General features: G+C 37.1%; 1 protein-coding gene across 2 annotated transcripts; it reads right to left on the bottom strand.

Annotated features, from left to right (window-relative positions):
* Nucleotides 1-1161: 1161 nt before the first annotated feature.
* LOC113239177 lies at nt 1162-8793 on the bottom strand. Of its 2 annotated transcripts, none has more exons than XM_026476046.1 (3): nt 7484-8793; nt 4656-6552; nt 1162-4253 (listed from the first exon to the last, which is right to left on the bottom strand). In XM_026476046.1, the coding sequence occupies exons 1-3, from the start codon at nt 8776-8778 to the stop codon at nt 1977-1979; spliced, it is 5469 nt and encodes a 1822-aa protein (XP_026331831.1). In that variant the 5' UTR covers nt 8779-8793; the 3' UTR covers nt 1162-1976. The 2 variants fall into 2 exon arrangements, with proteins under 2 accessions (XP_026331831.1, XP_026331833.1); XM_026476048.1 differs by lacking the exon at nt 7484-8793 and adding an exon at nt 6895-7280.
* Between the last annotated feature and the right edge of the window lie 3732 nt (nt 8794-12525).

Here is a 12525-nt window from a genome sequence, read left to right as displayed (position 1 = left end):
ACCCTTTCAAACATAAAAAAAAATTTCACACTCGGTCTGCAATTGACCAAGAAGTTTGAAAACTTACATACAACCGAACGTATATCTCCTCCTTTTTTTGAAGTCGGTTAAGAATAATAAATAATAATAATATCTATCGTTATTGCCTCTAATATAAACCAAAAAAATTATAAAAACCTCAAAAAATCGCTTATTTGTATCAATTTCCCAATTCAGAATTACGAGTACTTGTAAGTTTGTTTTTGGGTTTTTATTACTCGGTTGCTATACTCCACAAGCAGGCCACGTGTAAAAAAAAATGTTGCTGGCATTTGTTTTTGACTTTTTTTAGACATCATTATACAGGGTGCAATCGTTAAGTGCGTCCAGGCCATTATTCCGTAAATAGAGATATCATAAACCATTAAGCTGATATCGAAAATGATATCTTTAACAATACTTTTTAAGACAAAACTAGAAATATCCAAAATTTTAACGTTGTGAGCTCGCATACTTTAATATGAATGAAGAAGCTCTAGTTTTCCCACTTTAAGAGGTAACAATAATTTTAAAGATAACGGCTCTGTTTTAATTAAACTAAGAAAACTATCTTTTAATTGAATAAAACAAAGTGCTGTTTATTTTTAAGTAACTACAATGTTTTATATTCACAGCAGTTGTTGTATGGGAGCGTTAACGTTAAAATTTTTGATAATTTTAATTATATTTTAGAAAAGTTAGTGGTGTCGCTTTAATCTATAGGTAACGTACACACGCCAGCAAGCTACACATTGACGTATCTTGTTCCGTTGCATTGGGGGCCGATTTTACTAACAAAAATAGTAGTCTGGTGTGCCGTCGTCCGTACTTTTGATATTAGTTTAAAGATTCTTGATATCGCTTATATTTATGGAATAATCGCATGGGCACACTATAGGCATGTACATACAATACCAAGCGGTATAAATATTGCATATCGAGGGTTACAAAAATATTATAGGACATAATCGGCTACCTTCGGGTCTGTAGAGCGTTAGCGTCGCACTACAATATCAATTATAGATATGACATTGTATAAAACTGAAATCATGTGATTGTCTTCTACTTAAAATATATCTAAACAATTATCTGTTTGAACGAAAAAGGTACGCATTGTTAATGATACAATAGAAATTTCATCAACAAAATTTTATTATTTTACACAACAAAAGAGAAACTTACAAAATGCAAAACCAGCCCACACTAACATATAATTCCCACTTACTGTGCGAATAACAATAAACAAAGTACACTTGTGAATGGAAATACAAATCAAAAGTTTTTCAAAGTCTTTTTTTAAATAAATTTTCTTTGAAAAACATTTCAAAATCGATTTCAAAACTTTGGGCGCTTTGGATAGAGAAGTAAATGTATACGTTCCTGCACATCTATATTCTATCTCAGAGCTTTGATTCTCAGTTATCCTCACGAACCGTGTACATAAATATCACTGGTTCGAACGAATACTCTAACTCAAGTCCAATGAGTGTAATCAATTTCGATTACACACAAGACGCGGCAGTCTTCAGCGGCTTCAGAGCTCCGCCAATCCTGACATTTGCAAAGGTAAAGTAAGAGTCATTGAATTACAATCAAACTGGCTTATAATAAACAACTAAATTAAATAACATTCTAACATTTCCATAACCGTAGTGGAAAGTCTGGTTTACACAAAATGCTTTTCTCGTTCTTTTAACCTTACTAAGAAATATATAAGTGAAACCGTAGTTAATCGAAAACATGCGTTATATACGTTACGTGATTGATCAGCTTTCATATTTATAATAGGTGTACATAACCGGTCTGCAAAAGTACTTGAAGTAAGTTTACGTATTTATTACTTCTTAGCTTACGTTAATAATCAATAAATAATATTTAATAAATGTGGTAATAGAACTAAAATCTTATACACTATAATCAACGGGATACGTTCTTGAAAACCTACATTTCGATGTTTGTCACTGTGTGTTGTCAGGAGGATTGAAAAATTCCCAGTGATGATGGTGAACCGTCCGCCCGTCGCTTAGCCCGAACATGATTAATCCAGCGATTAACACCAGAAATATTACCAATGCCATTTGCACGTCTTTTTTGTCTTCCGCTCCACTGATATAAGACATTAAAGAATTGAACATCTGTCGTATAGTTCTGCTAACTGAATTATGACAAACCCGCAAGAATTGCGCTCCTGCTTCAACTATAGTCGGTTCGTGACCTCTGACTGGAGGTGGCATCCGCCTTGGTGATGGGTGCGCCCTATCCTCGTCAGAACTGGATTCACTGTGATGTGTTACCGGTTTTCTCTTAATTCTTCGCGTCGGTGGTGGAGGGGTCTGATGCTGAGATTCATGGAATTCAGTGAATGGTCGTTCACTTAGCCCTCGGTTTACAAAGAGAGAAGGAGGAGGCAATGAGATATCTTGGAGATAAGAATATAGGAGAGGAGTTAAGTCTGGAGGAGGCGGTCGCTGCGGTGGGGCAGTAGTATCTTCAACAATAGACGGGCGAGGAGGTGGTGGTGGTGGCGCGTTTTTTTTTTCTTCTACATTGGGTGGTTGTGGCGAGACATGTTCTTCAGATGATGGTTGTAAAGATTGCGTTTCAACTGTCGGAGTTTGTTGCTGCGCAACAAAATCACACTGCTGCAACGTTGCACGCAGCGGCTCTTTTTCCTCTGACATTAATTCTTCGGCTCTGGTCCGATGTTGACACTCTTCTGTTTGTGTTTGTTCCTCTCTACTTATTGGTCTTTGAGGTTGAATTACATCATGTATGTGAGTTGCTGCTTGAGTAGTAGTAATTTCAGCAAACTTCTTAACTATTTCGTCTATAACCGTTTGGGAAAACTCAATCCCACTAACAGAAATGTGCCCTGATTTAGAATCCAATTCAGAAACTTGTAAAGTCATTCCTTCAATGTCAGAAACTAAAATTTTGCTGGCTTGTAATTCAGCAACGTTTAGCCGATCCACATCTAAATCTTTAACTTGTAGTCGTTGAGTAGATAAATTATCTAACTGAACATTTCGAGTGGAACTGACGCCAGTCACTCTTTCAAGTGCGCGTTCTTCAATAGGTGGAGCTACATTTTTAGTAGATTTTTTATCACTAGAAACACCTCTTGACATTGGTAGTGGGGGAACTTCTGGAATTTGAGACTCTTCTACATCAATATGTTGAACTGTCAAGGAAGCTTCTGTTAACATTTCATCACGTTCATTTATTCTCGTCGGACTAGATACCCGTCGCTCAACCAAAATCACAGTCGGAGAAGTTCTTCCTATAGTCGATTTTGAAAATTCAGAAATTTTTGGATCGGATAGTTTTAATGATTTTTCGGATCTAGAGGTTGGGCGTGAAAAACGAGGACTCTCTGCTATTTTACTGTGACTCTTGCCTATTATTGAGTCTTCGTCAATAATGTCCCTTAAGGAACTTGATACTGAAACATCTAGGTTCTCATCGATGCCTAATTCAAAGTCAACGTCATCAGGAAGAGGATCTGTTTGTGTCGAGACCTCAATTTCTATGACATGTTCTTTATCTTCTTCTGCTGGGTAACTTGATGACATTTCAATTTTTGATTCATTTGCAATTGTAAAATTCTGTTCCGGTTCGTCAGACATGTCTTTACCTTTCTTCGATTTTCTTGACCCTCTTGGCGGCCGTGGAGGTGGAGGTAATGGACGATCTTTCATTTTACTAACGACTTCACCTGATTGCAAATCTTTGTGAACTTCTTCAATATGAGGCTCATCTATTTCTACATACTGCGTAAGGTCCCCACTAATAGATCGCTTTGTAGAACTCTCTAGAGTCATTAAACTTGTAGATGATTTTTTTCTAGGTGGACGGTCGGGTATTGCGGTTGTAGTGGATCCAACTGTGTAATACTTTCGTTCAGAACTGTGGCTTTTGCGATGCCTAACAGGAGGGGTTTTATTTTTAGAACGTCTCTCTTTTTTGTTAGGTGCATAAGGTCCTTTGTCAACGGTGGCGTATCCGGGGCTTTCACGGAGGATTTCTCTCTCGACATCCATTTCGTCATGCTGAGCACCATGAGTATCAAGAGTGAGTGATTCAGCACCATGAGAAGTTCTATCATCGTCACATAATGAAGTCCCTCTAGAGCTGCGTGAGCGATTTCGTCGCGGGGGCACAGGGCTATGATCAGTTATCGTTACAGTCTCTGCTTGAGGTAGAATATACTCGTGTTCGGTACGATATACTATAATCTGTAATGCACAATGAATTTTTGCGTTAGAGAACTAAGAATAGACATAATACGTAGTAATAAAAATTGATTTTCCACACATGTGTAACGTGTTTGTTTAGTAAAGTCATCATAATATTGATTTAATGGAATATTTTCACGCTTTAGATAGTGTAATGACCTTCATCTATATATCTGGACGTTTGCCAAACCGTGGGATTGCAAATGTTGTTTTAACTACTACTTGTATTGAGGTGCGTTGATGATATAAGTAAAATAAAAAGATATTGTTTACTTTTGCAGAACTGTCTACCTCGTTACTAAGATTTAATGATGACTACTTCCTGCCACTTTCATTAAATCATTATGTTACGCTACACAGTGATAATATATATGTATTATGAATAAAAGCTTTGTTACTTACATCTTCCAAGGGCTTCTGGGATCCTTGCCACTCCGTTGTAGCTAGGTCTTTAAAGTCACTGAGTGATGAGTGCCTCAGATCCTTAGAAACCACTTTCCTTTTTCTCTTTGGCGGCATTGGGAGTGTTTGCGATTGGATTGGTATATTTTCTGGATATTCTAATATATCATCATTTGCATACTCATGAATTAAACCAGAGTCAATAGGAGGAGAAAAGCTGAATTTATTATCTCCTGGTATTTGAGCACTTTCTCCGATTATATAGCTTTCTATTTCAGGATCTTCGTTTAATCCCAGATCAACTTCACTAAATTGCAAACTGGCATTCATACTATCGTCTATATAAGGGATGCGTTGAGGCTCAGCCACGGGCTCAGGCTCCTTTTTCTTACGCTTGCCTCGAGATGGTCGCACTGGCGGGAATGTATAATAACCATCATCTCGGTCATTTAGATCTTCGTTTGAATAACGTATCAGTTCGTTGTAATCCATCGTTAACTCTGGATCCGCTTCCGGTTCATTAATATAAACATTTTCATCGGCAGGCTGAGAATCGTTTCCCATAGATGCGAGAACGTTTTTCGGTATTTTAAATGCTTGTCGTATTTCGTCGCTCAAGTATTCTCTTACTTGAATATTTTCGCGAGAAATTCCTCTCGGTCGGACGAAAAATTCGTCGTTATTTATTTCGTTTATTACATGCGTGTATTCCTGTTCAGACGGTGATAGATTGGGAATAGAAGAAGCGTTAAGATTGTCACCAAAGTGTGGTGGCTCATTCATATACTCAGTGTTTATTTTATCAAAGTCGTAAGTAGTTTCGAACTGTTTTCTTGATCCGAAGTCTTCGTCGTAATTATTTACATTTTCAATGTTCCCGTATTCACGAGGTTGTTCAGGACTGTCTGGGATATAGGACGAAGGTTCTTGTGTAATTTTTTTCATCCGTGTAAATGTGAAATTTGGTGGTGGTGTGTCTTCTCTTTCCAGAGTCGGGGAAGATGAAGTTTTTTGAAGCTCCGTCTTTTTTTTCCGTCCAAATAATCTTGGAAATGTTTTAGCTTCAAATTCTACTGAACTAACATTTTTAACATCTGTAGGTGACTCTGATCCTGTTGTCTCGACTTTGTATTCTTTTTTTTTCCCCAAGCTCGGAAAGTTTATTTTTGGTCGCTCTGGCATTTTGAATTTAGGTAAATCTGGAACATTAAATTTAGGTCTTTCGGGTAATGTAAATTTCTTTCGATCTCCCATGTTTAGCTTTTCTGAAATATTAATTCTTTTAAACTTTGGTCTGTCAGGTAAGCTGAATTTTCTTCTGTCGGGTAATGAAAACTTTGGTCTTTCCGGAAAATTAATTTTTGGTCGTTCGGGCATTTTGAACTTCGGGCGATCCGGAAAACTTAATTTAGGTCTTTCAGGCATTGACGTTTTCATGTTCTGTAATTTAGTTTTCAATTTTCCGGCCTGAGTTTTTAGCTTTCCTGTCCCTTCTTTTATACGTTGTTGCAGTTTGCTGTCGTGACTATCTGTATTTTTGGTTCGGCTTCCACGCTTCAACGGTAAATTTTCCAAAGCTGATGAGTCTACTTGACTAGTACTGATTTCGCATTCCGTTCTGGATACTGTAGATGGTGTGCTAACAAAGAATCGATCTTCAATATCTTTCTGTAAAGCTTCTGCGTTAATAGTGTCATCATTTTTATTATTATCCAGATTTTCTTTGTCGTCCATTAGTTCATCTTCATCAGAAGCATGTTGTAAATACTTTCTTTCTAATGAAGTAGTACTAGATAACTCGTCATCGGTTTTGACCATTGTTGTTCTATCACCCACGTTTGGAGCATGGTACACAATGTCGGGCGATGGTTTTTCGATAATTTCGTATTCGTGATCACTGGAAAAATTAATTATATTTATGCATTAAAAAAATATAAAAATATATACAAATAACATTTCGCATAGCGTTTCACAAAACATTTTTTTTAATTCGCATAGGAAAATGACACAGAAAGTAAAATAAAATCGCAAAAATCATGATTGCTCGCAGAAGATTTGAGTTATATTTAAACTCACACGCATGTTATTTGAGTCACAATTAGGCCAGCCGTCGTTGCTCGTTTTAGCCACAGCAGTCGCCGGGCGAAACAGTTTCAAGTGGTTTTAAAATTTATTTCAATACTCGTGTTTTCGGCCATAAAATTGTCATCAATTGTCAAAAAAGAAGGCTATAACTTACCTCACATACGAAATAATATTGCTAGCCCGCGATGTTGGTCTAGTGCCCACTGGATTAACTCTTTCCGGTAGAAGTGAATCACATTGGTAAAATTGACAGGCACAACGGACATCAGGTGTAAATACTTGGACACTGCCTTCTCTTGTTGGCCTCACTGCCTTCTCTATTGGAGTTCCACCTTCGGATGTCCATCGTCGAAGTTTACTCATAACTATAAGCTACCGAAAGGAATTTCGAATCCAGGGCATATTTAATGTTAAGTTTCCATTAAACTATAAGTGTCCTACAGACATTCTTCCTCAGACAATGAGTCATTAAAACTGTTTGTGAAAGACGAGAAATCACTAACGTGAAAGCTACCGCGAGCACTGATCACTGATGACAATTTTAAAGAGCTTTACCCAATGTGCAGGACGACGGCCGACCAATCTATATTTATCAGACAGTCAGAAGCTAGCGCGTTAGCTTTGCGTGTATTGAAATATATACATCTGTTATGTCATCGTTACGTACAGTAAACTTGTATGATTTAAGTTTTTTAAATGTAGTCATAAAGTACACAAAGAACACTGAGAACTAAAAATATTACCTGTTGGGTTTAGACCAATCACTGCTAGAGTTTTTTATGTCCTTCCGTTCCATTCCTAGTGGGCTAGGGGTTGGGGAGGTTTCAATAGGAACTGCAGTACAGTCCTCGGTAGTTTCTGCATCGTCGTCAATAATTTCTGTAATAGTTATATTCGGTGAATCGTTTTTAGGCCTCACTTCATCCAGTTGGTTTTGGAATATCTCATCAACGTTTGGTTCATCCGTGTCATCATCTAATAAAACGGCCTCTTTATTGATATTGTCTTTTTTATGTAGTTTTTCCATTACATGTTCTTCACGATTTAATGGAATAGAGTCATCTGTAACTAAGCTAGGATCTTGGGATGCATTTGATTTCTTTTCAGATAAACTTTCACTGTCTTGTTTATTTTGACTAAAGTTTTCTTCATTGACTTCATTTTCTCCTTTCCGGGTATTTGGAGCAAACTGAATAATTTTTTCTTTCTCTGCTGATTTCTCGTCTATGTCCTCGTATATATGTTCTTTTTTCTTTCTTATTGGAGGAGTTTCAACACTCATAGATTTACTCATTTCATCTGAATCTCCCAATTTTATTGCACTAAATTTTTGCCTTCGAACTGCTCCGGGTGAAGATTTTAGCTGCCGAATTTCTTGAGTGTCTTCATTTTTCTTACGCTTCGTTATCGGAGACTTTTCATTGTCTGATCTTTCTAATTTGTGTAATGTTTTATCAGCCAAATGTTTTATCTTATTTACTAATGGATGACAACATTTTGTTTTTTCTCGTGTCTCCGTTACACCTATATTATATTGTTGCTCTGGTGCACGTCGTTTCAATATACTTTTCGGGGAAACATTTTTTGGTATTTCAACAGGAGTCGCTAAATGGGTACTCGTTTGGCTTTCCGGACGCTTCGCAACATACGCTTGAACAGCCTGGTCTATAGCGTCATCTTCTGAATCCAAAGACACTTCTTTTGAAAAATTTGGTATGTGCACTCCTTCATCATCGCCTTCCTCTCCATATTTACGACTACTTCCAGGTGAGGAGTCAAGGTTTAGTATTCTTTGGGCGTCTCTATCGACAGGCGAATGAGTTCTCGATCTCGAAAATTCCCGAGACATGCTTCTTCTTGGCGTTGTTTCTCTTAAAATGTCCTCTGCAGTTATTTCGCCTTCAAGTGGCACTTTCAATAGGTGCGTCCAAGGATAGCCTCCCGCTTCACGAGCTCTTCGCACATCTTCCCATTGATAAGTCTTTATCGGCACCGGTGGTGTATTTTGACATTTATCTGGTGACAAGTCAGATTCCATAAGGTTATAAATCTTTGAATTCATTCACAACATACAATCAAAAGTAAAGACTTGCCGGATATTGTTTTTTTTTAATTATACATATTGATTTCATATTTAAGTAAGTCAATTTCATCACACTGAATCCAGCAAAGTTTTCACTTTTTCACCGTCGAACCAAGAACACAACATTTCGTCTCAGTGTGAGCGTCAGTAACTGAAAACACGAGGTGTTTGCGTGGGATTGTGTGGAAATAGGTGTGAATAAGTTGTGTACAGATTATTTCGGATTTATTACTGCGGCTTTACCTTGAAACGCACGGAACACTCTCACTAGTCACTGGTGGTCCTCCTGCTGTTTATTGTTTATCGACAAAGATTGTGTAAAACAACGCTATTTTTTGTTTTTGATAGGGATATGATCTGCGATCGGTACAAACGCTCCGTTCAACTGGCGGCCACGTCGTAGTCCGAGCAAGCGCGCTAAATATAATATTGAGCTTGAATTTATTTTGGGTGAGCATTTCGCGTCATCAGTAATGCAGGACAGTGATGTTGTAGTATTGTAAAAGGTAAACCGGACAGCCCGAAACAAGATACGCCGACTGTAGGCACATAGAAAAACTCAAGGTAATAAAAAATTACGGGTTTACATACTGTTTGGGCAATTTAAATTAATTAGTTTACGAGTAGGTACACCTACCATTATTTGAATGAAGTCCAAGTCGTCTGGTCGGAAATTTGCCAGTAACGACAGCCCTCGCTGTCGTTGGCGCTCGTAATTAGCTATGAAATATTCGAACTATAGTCTACATTTCATTTAGTATCCAGTCGGAATGAACAAGATTCATATAATCAGTTATTATTGATCTGCTACAAATGTAAGGGAATTTATAATTGAGAAATAGCAAAACCGTCAGGCTTTTTAACCTGTACTTTTTTGTGCCTTAGTGCTTATATTGCTTTGATATAAAATGTTCAGCGTAAATATCAAAGTTTTATTGATACTTCTTTATGAAGAAGCAGTGGACGGCAATTACACAGAATGCACTTGAAAATCGCACTGTAAAGCCCGTAGTTGGTTCATTCAGGTTCAAATAGCGAAACGGGACATTTTGATATTTAATTTTACCGTAAGCGCGGTTACTGATCAGAAATAATAATAAATAGACACTCAAGTTAATTGGATCTGTGAGTCAGCTACAGGAGACAATAAAGCACGTTGACCTCGCTGATATTCTGCCAAAAACTGTTATAGCTAAAACACACAAAAAAATATCAAAACACATGCTCAAACGTCTGAGTAAAAACGAAATTAATTGAAATACTAGCTTTGGGAAGAAAGTAGTGTTATTACAAATTGTCAACAGTTATAACGTGCCCTTTAGTGACATCGACCTTTTTACTGGTAGCTACGAAAATTTTAAAAAAAGGCTGTAGACAAATAGACACGTTGCATTTAGAGATGGTCAGTGGGTCTAATCAACCCGCCCGGGTTTTTACCCAAAGGGTTTAAGCCATTTCCTGACCTAGCTCCCTAAGTAGAGAATAAAGAGAAATAAGCACCAGAACCTCGGCTGCTACCTATTTAAAATCTTTGGAGTCGAAACCCTTGGCCCGTGGGCTCCCAGTGCCCTTCAGTTTTCGCTTAGTTTGGTATTCGGGAGTTTTAAACATTTCATATAAGTAGCACGTACAATCATAGACATAAGTGTTTCATGTAACGTAACTCCTGTCTTAGATTTTACTGTATGTGTATAAGAATGAAATGAATTAAATATTGTTATTGTCTGTTTATCCAAAAAAATTATAGACTGTCTGGGTAACCCAATGCATTAGCATAGCCATATAAAGGGGGAGCACTGCCTGTATCTTGGGTATCTTGTTGCGGGGACCCAATTTATTTTATTTATATAATTTAATCCACTTTTAGTTTTTTAGTATTTAATTTTTCTTTGTACCTTCCCTTACCTTAACTTATTGTCTTCGTTATTTAAGATTTAGATATTGTATTACAAGAATCGTTACAAATAGTAATAAATTTTATATTTCAAAAAATTACAAATATCCAGTACAAGTTTTGTACTATGTAATTGTAACATAGTTAATGTAGGAACATATTAAATTATGTAATAATTATTATGTCAAAATAATAATTGTATGCGTTAAGTTTATGTAATTATCAATTTCTGTAAAATAATATTTATTTAATAATATTTGATATAATATTTATTTATAAATTATTACATATGTTTCTTGAAACATGTCCCTATATTCTTATTTTCTTTTTTAATTTATTGTTTAGTAAATAAAATAGGAAGTAAAAAATGTAACAAACGACCTTTACTATCGTTCTTCAATTTTTCACAGGTTGTACCTCAATTCTGCTAATTTTCCTCAAACCATAGGTTATTGTAATTCCTGTAAAACTCCATTGAGTTTATTTTTTTTTTTTTTTTTTTTTATTTGCAACCCGACAAAATGACTGCACCGCGCCTGATGGAAAGTGCGAATACAGTCCAGAGATGAGAGTAACGGATGGAAAACACAAATATCTTCACTCCGTCACTATCATTTTGCCGGTCTGGCCAAATGCACTGGATGTACACCAACTGATCCCTGAACGCGATTCGCAAAAGCGTTTCACTGTGGAGGGTTTTCCGCCGTGTGTACTGTGGTCGCTATCCAGTCGGCACAGAGCCTACCACAATGCTAAGCAGATGGACACTTGTGACGCCCTCGGTCGCCTCTTACGACCCCCACGGGCATGTATGGGGAGGCGACAATGTATTCTTAAGCCGTCGCCCCACGGCTATACATATATTTATATTGCAATTATGATAATATTTGTTATTCTGCTAAAATCTAGTTGCAATGGCAGTTGTATCTCAAAAGAGTGCCAGTGGAATGACATTGATGGCATTAATTCATCCATTCAATTACTAACGATCTACCAAGTTCAAGTTCAATATATCAAGGAAAATATTATGCATTATTTATTTCGTTTAAGTAGCAATTTCGTCTTGAAATTACATATACATGATATTAGTGCACTACATCTAATACATAACCAGAAATAGAGACGAAATGTCATTTCATTTGTTTGAAAACTATTCTGCCAAATCATTACTGTGACGGCTGCGCTCCGATTGGCCAGCCCGAATTCGAAACAATTGACGGGTGTCGTCAATTGTTTCTCTTCAAATTGAACAGTTTACCTTGAGCATTGCTATAATAGACGAAAATTGCGGTTTTTCCCACACCATCGAATGGAACAGACCCCATTGTGAGAGATGTTATTTTTATTACACTAAATATTTTTGGAATATACGAAGACATACACACAGGTCAGTTGTTGGCGCTGTACTATTGCAGTTATCTAATTTGTGATTTCAGCGCAAACGAGAGTTGTTATTTAAAAGTGATGAAAGGCCCATTTGCTTGATGACTTGCCAGGGATGGATGGCCCTTATTTCGTCTCTATTTCTGGTTATACACTCGATAGGGCACTACGACATGGACGTGCCATCGACTCGCCATTAAAGAGCAGAATACCAAAACATTACAATGGCAGTTGAATAGTTAGCTCGACGGCTGGCCACTGAGAAGTCACCTCTCTTAACTTTTGCAGCTTTTATTAATAATTGAAATCCAATGTCTCAGTATGGACGAGTCGCAACTACGAGCTATAGCAGCTGTATTGCTATTAGTACTATCTAGCACTCTCTGTCTAAGAGAAGAAACCCTCTTTCTAAGCACAGCAGCAAA

Source organism: Hyposmocoma kahamanoa, unplaced genomic scaffold (genome assembly GCF_003589595.1).
Source record: "Hyposmocoma kahamanoa isolate Upper Pololo Valley unplaced genomic scaffold, ASM358959v1 99702, whole genome shotgun sequence".
Taxonomy (NCBI): domain Eukaryota; kingdom Metazoa; phylum Arthropoda; class Insecta; order Lepidoptera; family Cosmopterigidae; genus Hyposmocoma; species Hyposmocoma kahamanoa.
This window is presented reverse-complemented; position numbering and strand designations above follow the sequence as displayed.

Bases quoted from the DNA above. Each gene is read 5' to 3' on its own strand.
- LOC113239177 (XM_026476046.1), bottom strand. From the start codon at position 8,778: ATGGAATCTGACTTGTCACCAGATAAATGTCAAAATACACCACCGGTG. The intron at 6,553-7,483 runs GTAATATTTTTA...TAATTTTTCCAG, and splicing joins GATTGGTCTAAACCCAACAG to TGATCACGAATACGAAATTA. The intron at 4,254-4,655 runs GTAAGTAACAAA...TGTGCATTACAG, and splicing joins CCCAGAAGCCCTTGGAAGAT to ATTATAGTATATCGTACCGA.